Here is a 14,994-nt window from a genome sequence, read left to right as displayed (position 1 = left end):
AGCGTGTTGGTTTTGAAGCGTAACAATTCGATTATTATTTCTCTAGTTTGTTAAATCAATCATAATAATAATAAGTAATGATCTTATGTGTTCTTAACACGTTACAAACAAGAATCTATCCTAGAGTTTGTTTCTTCTTCTTCTTGTAGTGCCTCTGCATTACTGGAGGTTGGCCGTCAGTTCCGCAAACTTCTCCCTGTCCATCACCAGGCGAAATAGATGTTCCACTCTGTTGATTCCAGTCCAATCCATTATGATTCTCAGCCATGATTTTTACGTCTCCCAGCAAGTCTTTTGCTTTCTATTTTGCCCATGATAATAAGTTGAAGCAGCTGATATCGGTCGTGCCGCAAAACTTGTCCCAGATATGCAACTTTGCGCTTGTTAATAGTTTGCAACAACAGTCTAGGCATTGCAACACGCTGAAGAACTATTTCGTGGCTATCATTATGGGCCCAAACAGGAAGCATGCGACAATAACACCACATCTCAAAAGCTTCGACTTCGAGAGTTTGTAATAACTTTATTAAAAAAAAAAAAAAGTAATTGTGTTGGATCCATATCCCCACGCAAGCTTCTCAAAGGACCGGACTATGTGCCGTGAATCCCAAAAGGAGATACAAATAATAATAAACGTTTATTTCAGACCATAGATCCATATGTGTTAGTAACAAAAATATCCTTATAATCTAGTGTTAGTAATATACATAATGAAATAAAAATTAAATTAAATGCCAGCCAGCTGGAGCAGCTGCAAAAAGTTTACGAAATAACTGCATGCAGACTTATCCCGCGGGCTAGCATCGGCGAGTCCCACCGATCTGCCAACATGATGGCCGCGAACCCATCAACATGAGCCTCAGTAAACATGGCCGAGGCGCATGAAAAATAAGTTCATAAATTAAAATTAATAAAAGTTATATATATCTATGTGCAAAGGTGGACTTATTATCCCCTGTCTCTAACGGCGATAGGTTAAGAAAAGACATTACAGTAGCTTTTCATGAAAAAAGTCGTTTGATGAATTTGTTTTCTTCTAAAATTCCTTCCTAATTTATAATAACACACTATAAAAGTATACACTATATTTGCTACAGGGATCTTTAACTATATGTATACCAAATTTCATTAAAATAGTTCTAGCGGGTTAGCCGTGAAAGCGCATCAGACTTTCGCATTTATAAAATTAGTATGGATATGGAAGTATGGTTATATTTTTATTTAAGTACATAACCAATACAGTTTAGTAACATTAAAGTAACATTCAAGAGACAACGGAGCGTACTGAAAATTAACATTTTTCATCATAATACGATCGTGAATCAAGCGCGTCCTTGTATTTCAGAATGATCATAATTACCACTACATGCATCTAGGATATTAAAATGTTGAATTATTCAGTTATTGTTTCAGAGGTTGACGTACGTTTCTCACATTGACTCAGTTGTGATAGTTTAAACCAGACAGGTTAATATGCAAATAAAGTCATAACTGCACTTTTTCATCGCACCCATTTTAATGTATTCCTTTGCATTTTAAAGCAATGCAAGAGGCTATAATGTGCAACGAAATACAGAACTCATATTCTAAATGTGAATCCGGAAAATGTAAAATAATATTAGTATGTGAGCCTTTCAGTGCAACAAGTGCAAATTTCGATAAAAATCTTCCAAATAAATAAATAGTTGTAATAATAACATGTATCTACCAACTGTTTATGTAATTATTATCATTGTAGATAATTTAATTAGAATTTCGTAGAGGTCACGGTTATATAACAAATCTTTACGATACTGTAACTGACAGTTAAATGTACTTAAAGCATTTTAATATAGAGCCCCCGTCATGTCTGTCCGTCAGTTTAACCATACTACAGACTCAAAAACTTTAAAAACCATCAAGAATACATACAAAGATTTCCCGGTTTCTTCCACAGCCGTTAAGCGTCGGAGCCCAGAGTCCGCTTTTTTACTTTTTCGTCTCCACTTCACATGGTCGCCGTCAACCCTAATTCGCAGACAATTTTACCATTTTGTTGTCCTTTACGACATCAAACATTATATTAGTGCAATGCTACGTTGTAACGTGACAATAGGACATAGAAACAAACGCACTGTCAAATTTATAATATGTCCCGGCTTCACTCGAATAAAACCGTAATATAATAATATAATAAAAAACACCTAAACTTTAGTCAGGAATTATACTATCTATTAGTAAAAACCGTCCGGTAGTTTTTGAGTTTTTCGCGTTCACAGACATACCTACACAGACGCAACCGTATTATATTATTTATATTTAAAGATAATATTTTTTTAAAATTAAGATAATTTCGTGGGTCCTAAGAAAACACGTGTACTTATTTGTTTTGGGTGGGGGAGCGGGGTTATCGTACCACCGAGGAGGAGAGCTGTGTTTAAATGCTAAAAAAACATGTGATTAAGAACGGCCACTAAACGAATATCTCAGGTCATAGCTACACCATATGTGCATTCGATTAAGTAAACAAATATCCGACATTTAAATGGATTTGTTATACATGACACACATGCTTTTTAACTTATTTTTTGAAAATAATAATAAGATTAATCTGGAATCGAGTGAATTCAGCCGAACTGGCATGGTCTCGATAGCTCAGTGGTTAAGATCACTGTCCCGGATAGACAGGGGCGGGTTAAATTCCCGCTCGATTCCAGATTATTTCCATGTCATTATTATTTTCAAAAAATATCCGAAATATTAACCATATATTAATTACATAGACCTCTCCATTATGACGTCAACGTTATGTATTTTTCCTGCCTGATAATCGAGTGCGCGATAAAAATTATATGCTACCCATAAAAATGTATCGATAGTATGGTGACTGGTGACAAAGATCATCGATATTATCGATATTATCACTATGAAATAATATACCGATGTGATAGTGTTCGTAGCCGAGTCGTTATCAACTGTTTATATATTTATTATCTGTAATTTTGCGTAAATAAGTATGTAATCTTTATGGCATACATGATTGTTAAAATAAATTTTACTTTTTAGGATACCCTATGAAGTTGTGAATCGCAAAATATGAATTGATAATTCTAATAATTTATTTCACATAAATAATAATTCTAATAATTTATTTCACATAAATTATTAGAATTATCAAACTTGTAACAAGTCGAAATAAAAAAAATTAAAAAAAAAAAACAAATTAAAACCCGCCCCTTTAGGTTTCTGGCGCAAAGGTGGATGGCACTAGCTATCCATTGCATCAGAAAATAACATGAGCGGGAGTCACCATTTCTTTCGTCTATTATGCGCCCTATTTCAATTGTTAATTATTTTAAATAGTTTTTTTTATTGTACTTCATGTAAAAGAAAGGCTTACATTGGCTGAAATTCCTTATTTTTCACTACTCTATGTTAGCGACCTAAAGTCATGTTAAATCTCTTTTTAAAGGCATATCGGCGACTTGAATAAAATCTGATACTAGTATTATCATATAATTAGTAAATTCAAATAGCAATAATCGATCTTTGTATTGATTTCCAATGTGTATCGAAACACAATAGTTCTTCTCATTCACCTCGTTCATTGACAGTTCATATCTCGACATTTCCACTATGTTAGGCGTCAGTCGTACAGACTTCCATTTTATAATTAGATAAAACACTGATTTCCCAGTACTACTGCATACATACAGGCGAAAAATTTGACAAAAGCGTCAATTTAATAGAAAATAATAATTGCAGTAGTAATACCATAAATTTTATAGTTTGGTTTCCAAACATTAACAATTCATCCATACCAACACAAGCCATCGTCCCAGCACCAGCTGCCGCCAACCAAATCGGCAAATTTTTTTTATTTCGCGATCGCAACAGTTTTTACTACTGTACTTAACACTCATGGTGCCAGCGGACAACCAGCGCTATGGTTTCTGCCACAGCAACACGCAGAGCTGGCCGCCTTTTCGACAATTACACTTACTATATTGTTAATTTTAAGTCGCATAGTTAATTGTAAGTTTATTTTATGTATTTCTTTTTGTCGAATAAAATATTTTCTTTTTCTTCTTACGTAAAAGCATAATAAAATCGGCTTTGAAACAATAAAAACAAACGTTGATTAAACATTATTACCACCTAAATTGTTAGTGGGTAATCATGTTATCGTATATATTTTATCTAATTAGTAATAAGTCGTGGCCGAATAAAAATTGATTATTAGGTATATATTATACAACCTCCACTCTCCTAGTTTCATCCATGCACGCCTGAAGTTAGGAGCCTGGGTTACGCTTTTGTTTTAGCGGAGGGGTAAACATGTGGCCACCTATTCCAGCAGTACATAATGCTGTGAAAGCATGACAATTAGACTTCACGTTTATAATATTACTAGCTGCGCCCCGGGGCTTCGTATCCGTGGGAATTTCGGGATAACAAGAAGCCTATGTGTCATTCCAGCAGGCCTACCATTAACTTTTACAGAACGATTCCAATGCAACTCAGTTCAATTTAGGAACCTAAAATGAATCGCATTCATACAAAAAATTAAGTCGATGGTATGAATTTGCGATGCAGCTCAGTTTAGGTCGTAAAGTGGATCGCGTTAAAACATGATGGTAAGCCCCCAAGTTATATTCTACCTATGTACCAAATTTAATAACAATCCGTGCAGTAAGTAGATTCTGCGTGAAAGAGTAACAAACACACACAATCACACATACATTACGGCACGTAATATATTACGGCTAAACTACGAAGTGCGGCTTTACACCTAGTTTCAGCCATATGGCTAAACATATGGTAAACGGCGAAATCATACAAAATGCCTGTAACACACGTACCTAATCGAACATTTATACTATTATTATAAAGAGATAAGCTTTTGTGAGTTTGTATGTTTGAGGCGGGTAATCTCCGAAACTACCGACCGACTTCAAAAATTCTTTCACCATTAGATAGGCACAGTATCCAAGATTGCTATAAGAAATATTTTATCTCAAAATTCCAACGGGAGCGAAGCCCCGGGCAACATTTAGTAATTTATAAATGCAAGTTTGTATAAAATATAATCGTCATTTTTACTCTCTGTCGGTCTGTAGCCACAGGTCTTAAACCAAGGAAACCCAGGTGTAGCTGCACTTCGGCGTTTAGCCGTAACATATACCTACATCCACATCAAATTCCATCCAAATGATTATTTAAAAATATAAATAATATGTTCAATTTATAATCAATTTTCCGCACGTTGCGTTAAGTAAGTGAAATGTTAGAATTTTCCGTGCCAAGTGCCATAGGTATGTTGAATGAAAACCATAACTAAGTTTGACACAACACAACTGACCAGGAAATGTAAACAAACATGTCTGTGTTATCGGATCAATCTTCAATAAAATGCGGATTTACAGATGAAACATCTCGGATTTACAAATAAAAACTCTCTCTCTGTCATCCCGGTTACATTAAGGGCTGCGACGCCGCGAAGCCCGGGTATCATCGTAAAAAATATATATATAAATTCTAGAGCGCGGAACTACACGCGAAAGTTCTTTTCTCTATTCTTACCTAATTACTTTTCTAGGTATCTAAAATCTTATTAAAAACATCTTTTTTACAAGCTTTTATTCAGTTTCACCTGTCCCGTTGTCTGTAATCAAATCTTGCAAGTTGGATTTCTCCTACTTCCAGTTGACATACAGAGTTGAAATTTCCCACGTCGCTTCAGTTTCCATGCACAATACATTATTATGATAAACATGGCCTGATGGTGCAGCCCGGATCGGCTCTAAACGATGGAACTCCTCAACCGTTTAGGAGTTGGCACATAAGATCTCTCTGACGACAATAAAAGCTTGTATCAAAAATTACATTTTTGTAAAAAATACTTGAACTGGTTACAAAAATTAGGTTGCTCTTTTATCAACAACATTATCCTTGATAACATATAATGTGATTTGATAACAGATCTGTACTTTCGTTTTGTGACCATGAGATGCATTAAATCAATACTGCGTTTATCAAAACTAGACTAAATGCATTTGTTAATGACTTGACCTTCGGCGAGATATATTGCAGAATTTTCACGTGTTCTGCCCAAAATAACTGTTTTGTAAATTATTCTCTCTCATGTTCCTTGTTACGTTAGAGGTGAAGTCGCGGAGCCCGAGGTCTGCAAATAGACATTGAAATTTTGAAGATTCGGCTGTGATTTTACAACCGGCCGCCTGCCTGACGTCAACCCTCCTTGGGAAAGCTATTGTTGCCTATCATCCGAGTAGTCCCTTAGTCGCCTCGTACGACACAGCAGGCTGTGGAGTGGTCCTAATGTAGGGCGGAATCACACATTTTTTGTAAATTATTATAATGTACTGGACTGGATAATTTCAACATGAAAATCTCATTTTACAGTGGTGAAAAACACATTTTACAGAAGTAATAATTTTACAGGTTGTGCTTGTCGCAAATATTCTTTGTATTTGTTTAAACAATAAAAGACTTAATTTAATAGGCATTATCTGCTAGTCAAACCTTAGGATTAAACAGAAGAAGGGCAAATCAAAATGGATGGTGCTTTAAAAATCAAAACAATAATAAAAATTAAACTACTATTTCATCTGCTAGAAAAGAGCTGCCGATTTCCAAACGGCTGAACATAGCTAAAAAAGCTAAGAACACTCTCGGTTTAATTATCTTTCAAATAAAAAAACTTGATCAAAATCGGTTCACCCCTTTGGCTGCTAATTTCCAAGGACAGACATACAGATACACAGACACGTTAAACTTAAACTCCTTCTGTAGTCGAGGGTTAAAAAGATATTAAAAATACAAGTACTTAAAATGTATGAATATAACAAAAATATTCGTGTAATAGTCTCGTATCGTAATAGAATAGAGGCTCACAGATGAAATAGTTCTTAGCAATTTGTTTGTAAAAAAAAAATACATGTCATGTGTCTGATTATCTATTGTGACCAACCACAACGTGCGGAAATTTTCTCACGAACTTCTCGGTAGACATAATCTTTTTTATCATTTTGTTTTAATTAGGTAGGTACTCTGATTTATCTGTAAAACTTCGCAATCAAATCTTATGTTCTCGTAGACAGAGAAAGGTATAGACAGACATATGATATCTTTAATTTCGCTCATACAAAAAAGATGTTCATATTTAAAATAGACAGAGTGCTGAGACCTTTTGTCCCTCATCACATGCCACTTTGTATGAAATCAGCCAATTTAGTTGTATAGAAATCTTTCGGTCACTCTCGTCGGTCGTCCATATAGTTAAGACTACTTTGTATGTCCTATTAATATTATAAATGCGAAACTTTGTGAGGATGTTAGTGTTGTAATGTGTGTTTTTTTTACTCTTTCCCGCAAAATCTACTTCACGGATTATGAAATTTGGTACACCCAAATGATTATAACCTGGAATAAAAGACAGGGCACTTTTTATCCCGAAATTCCCACGGGAGCGAAGCCTAAGCCCGGGCGCATCTACCTACTTAGTTCTTCGTATTGTACTGAATCACAATGGCTAAAGAAGCGGTATTTCACATGGAATTAGTAGTAACTCCGTACAACGCTTACTAATTCCATGGTATTGTGTTATTTTAATATGTTTTTTTTTTTTAATTTGGAGTTTAGTAATTTATGAATGTTTTCTCTAGCATGTCAGTAACGTGACCACTAAACATGTGATACCTACCTAGGAAAATGTACCTTTTGTAAAATACAAATGGACCATGTTTAACGCATTAAGACGATTCAATTTTAAAAATAACAATGAGATAAAAAAAAATTTGGAATCGAGCGGGAATTGAACCTACGCCCCTGTCTATCCGGGACATCGTCATCATCATCATGAAGATCATTCATTCGATATTTTTTTGGTTTCACATAGTTTCCTCGAAATGAGTCTCACGAGACGAAACTACTTGCATAGTCATCTCGGAAACAGGCGAGTTCATTCAATCGCATCTCTATTTTGGTAACAACTACACGACGCGCATCGTTTGGCACGCGACTTTTATTACCGACTTTACCTGCGACTTCGTTCGTCCAATAAATCTGTCATTTTTATACAAATCAAATAAAATCATCAGTAACGTCGCAGTCTCGGGCATCTTAATACTTAGTATTCGATAAAAGATTAATTAAAGTATGTATTATGTTATATAGGTATTATGTTAAATATAATGGTTTTCAAAATTATAAAAGATTAAAGTATTAAAATTGTTAACCTATGGGTTGATAAGTCGCAAATCTGTCACAGTAAACCGTAGCTAAATCGATCAAATTAGTAGTACTTACCTTTTTTAATTTAGTAACTTTCTCTAAATGCCCCACGTAAAAATTATCTTATCATTCACGCAAAAACCACATAATATTATAAAATATGAACTACACTTACATACGAATATTGGATATCCATTTTGATATCTTAGATTAATAAAGACTCCGTTTAAATTACGTGTTTGAATCTTTGTTTATTTTCCCACGCAATCTGTCATAAGGACGATGAACCGACGGTCACCTTTACTAAATCAGATATAATATATGTAGACACGCATTTAAACTCGTTGTACCGACCATCAATTGCTGTATAAAAGAACAAAATGTGATTCAATCAGTCATTCACAAATTGTGAAGTGAGATTACTTCCTTTTTGTTGTCCATTCCTCTGAAGCCCTTTATACAATACATTTGTATTTGCTTTTTGTATATACATTCATTTAATATTGCTTCTGAATATAATAATTGTAATCTCGTTTATCTTTGTCGTCGTGTTGACAAAAGTTTCCCATTTTAATTATTCCTATCGTTCTTGAGGTCATTATTATTATTATAACTTATTTTAATGTTAATTCTGAAACAGGGGAGTGAGTCAAGCGACGCGGTGTTCTTAGTTTCACAGGAAATTCAGACTGATTGGCCTATGACTATGGCCTTGATTTAGAACAAATGTCTATTGTTAGGTACAAAATATTTGTATTTTTACACGCTTTACGTGTGTTTGTCTGTAATTATTCATTTATGTTGCAAGTTAAATTTCACCTATTTCCGCTTGTCCAACAAAGTTGAAATTTTTACTTCGCTTCAGATTCTATGACAATACATTATTATTATGTCGTGCATCACTAGATTGTGGCGCAAGGATTGTCTCCCAATGAGTAACAAGGGTACTCCTCAATGGTTATACCTGTTGATAAATCCTCATGTAACAGGTATGATGATGAACACGGACCGAACTATACATATTCTGTCCATTCTCGAAAATTTAAATTTAATTTTGGCACATCAGCTTGGGGACCTATGATCAGTTAGTTCGAGCACTACACTGGGTTATCCATCAAGTTTTATTTGATAAATTTATTTATATACTCCATCACACACACATCAGTTCAAGTTCGAAGTCACGTTGTCCCCGCGGTGGAAGAGGACCATTATCACCACATTTAAAACGCCGCCATCCGAATAATTGCGAGAAAACACGTGGCATTGTTAGATAAGTTGTTTTTATACATCTGTTTCCGATCGACGTACTTGGCATGCTTGTGTTGAAATATGACATGTGGTTCCGCCCTAGAATCGGACCACTCCAACTTGCCACGCCATTGCATAGCTGATAGGCAACAATGACATTCCTAAGGTTGATGTCAGTTAGGCGGCCGGTAGTAAAATCACAGCTAATCAAAAAAAAAAATTAACCTTTAAATTTTGATTATTCGTCTGAGATACATTTTCTTTACTCTCGGGCTTCGCGGCATCACAGCACCGAACACAACCGGTAAAACGCGTTGATAAGAAAATATTGGTCATATAAATTGTGATAAATACAAATTGTCTTGGGAAAACAACCCTATTAACTAATATTAAATTATAATCCCAACTAATATTATAAATGCGAAAGTAAGTTTGTTTGTCCTCTTCACGACTGGACCGATTGTTATAAAATTTGGTACACGGATAGAAAATAACCTGGAATAACACATAGAGTACTTTTTATCCAGAAATTCCCACGGGAGAGAACCCCGGGGCGCAGCTATTAATATTAATAATTTAATTCCCATTACTCTCGTCCTACTGAACTTACTAAGGGTATTCTTCATATGTAAATTCACACAAAGAAGGTGCCACGGGTAACAACTAGTGAATAAAAGAATTCTTCTATTATGGCCTGACATCAATGACTTGAGTCAAGATTAAGATGAAGCGTGGTCTCAGTTCTATTATCTGATGGCTATAGAGTCAGCACATAGTAGAGCCCGCGCTAATCCGTTACATATACCTAGGTACTGTTACCATGCTATCTTATTCAATATAAGTACAACACTAAACGACCCACACTAAGCGTGCTAAGCTTGTATCGCGTGTGCGATGACTACAAACACAGAAACGGGGCACAGCACATCTAGAACTATTGAAAATATTTTTGGAATCAATTTCAGGACCTCCAGGCCACGCCACGGAGGTCATCTAAAATGTTATGCCAATGACATATTATTGCAACACCGCAGACTTACGCGCTCCAACGTCTCCCTTTCCCATTAGCATTTTTCCGGTTGCTTCCTCAACCGTTAAGCGTCGGAATCAATCATTGCTACTTGTTCTTCTCACATTTATACGGTTTTTGGCATCCAAAGTTACTTACTTCTTAATTACTTCCGTCGAGGATTATTTTCCGCAGTTAGGCCTCTTGTCTGGGCCCTTTCTAAGTGAAAGCAAATCCAAAGTTGTTTGACCAATAGCATGCATATAATCGTTTTGAACACGTCAAACCGCATGCGCGCTCTAGCTTTTAGTCACTCTAATCAGAGGTCATTTGTTACTCTAGTTCATTTGATCACTTCCTCTGGCCTTGCCTGCTAGCCAGCCCACTTCAATAATCGTAGGTTCAAATCCTACAGGATATTTGAGTAAAGTCAGGTTAGGACATTGGTTTTGATTTCTGTTTGTCTTAAATGCTTACTTTGAACGCTTTTTAACCTGGCTTCGCTCGGGTAAAACCCATCATTGATATACATAAACCTTCCTCAAAAAGAAATAAATATTTTAAAAACTCACAACAAAATCCGTTGCGTAGTTTTAATGATTCAAGCATAGGTAGAGACAGACAGACAGCGATAAGCGACTTTGTTTCATAGTGATAGTGATAATGATGATGAGCGGCCGCACGAAAAAACGCGGGCGAAGCCGCGGATATAAGCTATATATAATATATATTAGAAGAAATCACACAGATTGAGCTAGCCCCAAAGTAAGTTCGAGACTTGTGTTATGGATACTAACTAATTCAACGATATTATATTTATAACAAATACATTGTATAGATAAACATCCAAGTCCCGGGCCAATCATAAAAGAAAAGATTTTTCATCATGACCCGACGGGGATCAAACCCGGGACCTCTCGGTTCAGAGGCAAGCATTTTACCACTGCGCCACGGAGGCCGTCAAAATAATATTAGTATGAATTACAATAAGAACTTATAATATTTTAGGCATTAAATATTTACACTATCACTATGCTAACAATAAGTGTCTGTCTGTCGCTATTCAAACATACAGTTTCATTGTTCTCAGTGATGTAGATTAAACATCATAATTATAACAAAAGTTTCATAATATTTGAATACTAAATATTACCATGGCGTATATGTAAGACTCAGCATAAAAAAAACTCCGTAAAATTTTGTAGGTTCGACTGTGATATCACAACCGGCCGCTTGCCTGACGTCGATCCTCCTTGGGTATGCTATTGTTGCCTATTAGCTGCCAAGGCTAATGTCCCTTAGTCGCCTCGCACGACATCCACGGAAAGATATCGAGTGGCCCTATTAAGAGCAAAATATAACCAACGCATATAAAAATTAGGTATCAAATAAAAAAAAACCGCATCCAAATCGGTTCATCGGTTGATGAGCTAACGGTGTCACGTACACAGACAGACAGAAACATTTTGCGGTTAAACTTATGACACCCCTCTTTTTCCGTCGGGGGTTAATTAAAATACGCACAAATCAATTACCTAAAGTCAATGTAACTGAAGGCTATATGTGTGCCTGTCTGCCAGTAGTATTTCTCCTAGAGCTTACAAACTCATAAGTCAGTATTCTAATTCGTTTGCCTAGTTCCACCTGTGTACGTTTCCATTTTTATAGGCAATGGCAAATACCAATGAGGGCGCTTGAAACTACACGAAACGCGATCATCAGTTTCACTATGATATTGGAAAAAAACGGATTGCACCATATCTATTTCTTTTATCTATGGATTGCACTCTGGCAGAAGTGAAAACTTGAATTTGTTGTGTATTTTCTTTACTACTTACGTGTCCTGACGCGAGTTTAACATTGTTTACCCATCACAAAAAATGCACAACGCGTCCGCCGCTAAAGAAGTTTTCACTTCAAAAACATTAAAACTTTTTTGTATACTAATTTAAATCGAGGTAGGTATAAACATAAACACTACTTTTCACTTTTATTGCGAGGAAATTTATAGTGATATTATCAAATAACCATTTTAATATCCGTGGATGAACGCGCCAGTTTGTCCTGGTCAATCACTGATCAACAATACATACATAGCAAATAACTCGGTGATCAATCTATTAAGGGACATGTGCCATAGCCACGATGCAGCACGTTGCAGCTTCGTGGTGCTCGGTTGTTTTAGATTTAGATGTTCACATGTACATCGAAACTCCATAAAATTTCTACGATGTTCGCCGTTGATCCTTCAACGGACGAAAATAGTTTTGTAATAATTAAAAAAAATCAAAATATTTTGATATGTGTATTTTCCACGACATTTGCGAGAGGCGTGTCCATTTTTTAGTATCTTCTTTCAGTGTCATCTACATTTAAGGTCGGCAATCATCAATACGATCTGTGTCTTTAAAACGGCTGCTCAGAACAAAGATGGCGTACTTTTGTTGTACCATTGGCGTAAATTTCTCAGCCACGAAATTCTTTTTCGTCCAGGCGTCCTTCTGCTTGGATCTTGCCTTGTATGATAAATTGAAGAAGTTCGCATGTTTGTTGTTTCGCATTATGTGGCTTAGTACTCATTTTTCAGTATCCTAATATATAAATATGAAAATATGTATCTTTGTTTGTTACCTCTTCAAGCTTTATGTACACAACAATTCTTCCTGAACACATAGTAAAGATTAAGGAGAAGGACAGGCTATTCATTCCGGAAAAACGTACATTCCTCGTGTGAAATTGACACGGGAAAAGCCGCGGTTAAACTACTTAATAATTCATAAAAATATTCGCTTGCAGAAACAATTAAGTAATTACATATTTTAATCCTTGTAATATTGATGATGAATGACGTGGCATTAAATAAATATCAAATCATATCAGTAAATGCCACGTTGAAATTTGTCTAACTAAGCCTTACCAAACACTTTTTCTGTTTAATTACGGTGTTCGTATTTAACTTGTGTTGTGTATAATTGTTAAAAAAGTAATCTTTGAAATAATATTGTAGACAAATATTAGTACATACACAATTTATTGTATTTTTTATTGCCGTAGTACCTATTGTGATTATGAAGTGATTATGATTAGTCAAGCGTTTTTAACCGCTGAATTTATTTCTTATTCGGCAAGTCGTGATTGACTACTCAGGTGTAGATTTTCATCAAGTGTTTTAGTGTCTATTCGTCAAGTCTTTGTAACACGCTAACTCGTCTTGGTTCTATGTCCGCGATGCGAAAGTTTGTGAGGATGTATGTATGTTTGTTACTGTTTCACGCAAAATCTACTGGACCGATTGTTATATATGTTGTAGAATACAACTTGGAATAACTAATAGTGTACTTTTTATCCTGAAATTCCCATGGGAGCAAAGCCCCGGGGCGCAACTAGCAATATATAAATCGGTGGTTAAATAGTGTCAATTCGTCATTACAAGTCCGACTCGCACTTGACAACATTTTTGTTCTTTACATTATGGCTACCGAAAACTAGTTTGCTATTATAGCGTTATCTTCTCGACTGACCTTCTTGAAATTTTGCATACATACACTTAGTTAAGAATACAAAAAAGGACATGAAAAAAAAACAGTACCCATGGCAAATTCACGCGGATGGAGTCGCTTATTATCATTATAAATACTTATTTCCAAAAAATGTCGACGTGGCATACGTTATGTGGCATTTTTTGCCACGTCGAAATTGTTTTAGCTAAATCTTAATAAACAGTGTTCTTTAATAAAAAAAATGATAGTTGGAAGCCAAGAATACACAAGTTTCCTATTTTTGGATTCTTTATCTCATAAAGAACTTACAAGCACAAATACGCTTTATATTTGGTATAAATTAACTGTATTTAATTAGTTTATCGTTTGTTTAGACGAATATCACAAGAGTAAATACATAAATAAGAAGTATAATATAATATTTCATAGACATGATTTTATTACGTGCGCAAGAACAAAAGAAGCTCACGGGTATACTGCAAGACATTTGTTTTTGAAATGATTAGAACCCTAATATTTTTTAAAATTGTATATTGATTTTTGTAATTTTTATGTGTACATGAACCTATCCTTACATATTATAAAACAAATTCCTCAGCCACGTTTCTCTGTACGCGATAAACTCAAAAAGTACTGCACGGATTTACATTCGGTATTCACCAATAAATTGACAATTTTTGTAAAAATCTTATATTTTGCATACGTAGAAATAAAAATGTAACTTAATTTTTGTTTAACATATGCATATATCTATTGCAGCGAACATCGCGATCGCCTCGACCGGCTACTCCATGGGTTGGACGTCGCCGGTCAACGTGAAGTTAGCCAACGTCACCACATCACCTCTGGACGAACCCATCACGGCAGACCAGGAAGCCTGGATCGGATCCCTGCTTACGGTCGGCGCTATATTCGGTAAGTTACCCTGTGACACATTTCCAAGGAAGTTCTCATTGTACATGTTATGGACCAAGTGATTAATTAGAATATTTATTGAATTTA

The 14,994-nt window shown here is 35.4% G+C and overlaps 1 protein-coding gene across 3 annotated transcripts in view; it reads left to right on the top strand.

Annotated features, from left to right (window-relative positions):
• The window catches only part of LOC128680622 (uncharacterized protein), a 37,628-nt gene that overhangs the window by 13,521 nt on the left and 9,113 nt on the right, over window positions 1–14,994 (top strand). For all 3 annotated transcript variants that reach the window (XM_053763896.2, XM_053763895.1, XM_053763897.2), the window contains one exon: window positions 14,752–14,907. In XM_053763896.2, the coding sequence (XP_053619871.1) occupies window positions 14,752–14,907 (156 nt within the window). The remainder of the gene's footprint in view (window positions 1–14,751; window positions 14,908–14,994) is intronic.

Source organism: Plodia interpunctella, chromosome 24, assembly GCF_027563975.2.
Source record: "Plodia interpunctella isolate USDA-ARS_2022_Savannah chromosome 24, ilPloInte3.2, whole genome shotgun sequence".
NCBI classification, from domain to species: Eukaryota; Metazoa; Arthropoda; class Insecta; order Lepidoptera; family Pyralidae; genus Plodia; species Plodia interpunctella.
Note: the sequence above shows the minus strand (reverse complement) of the source record. Positions and strands in the feature narration are given on the sequence as shown.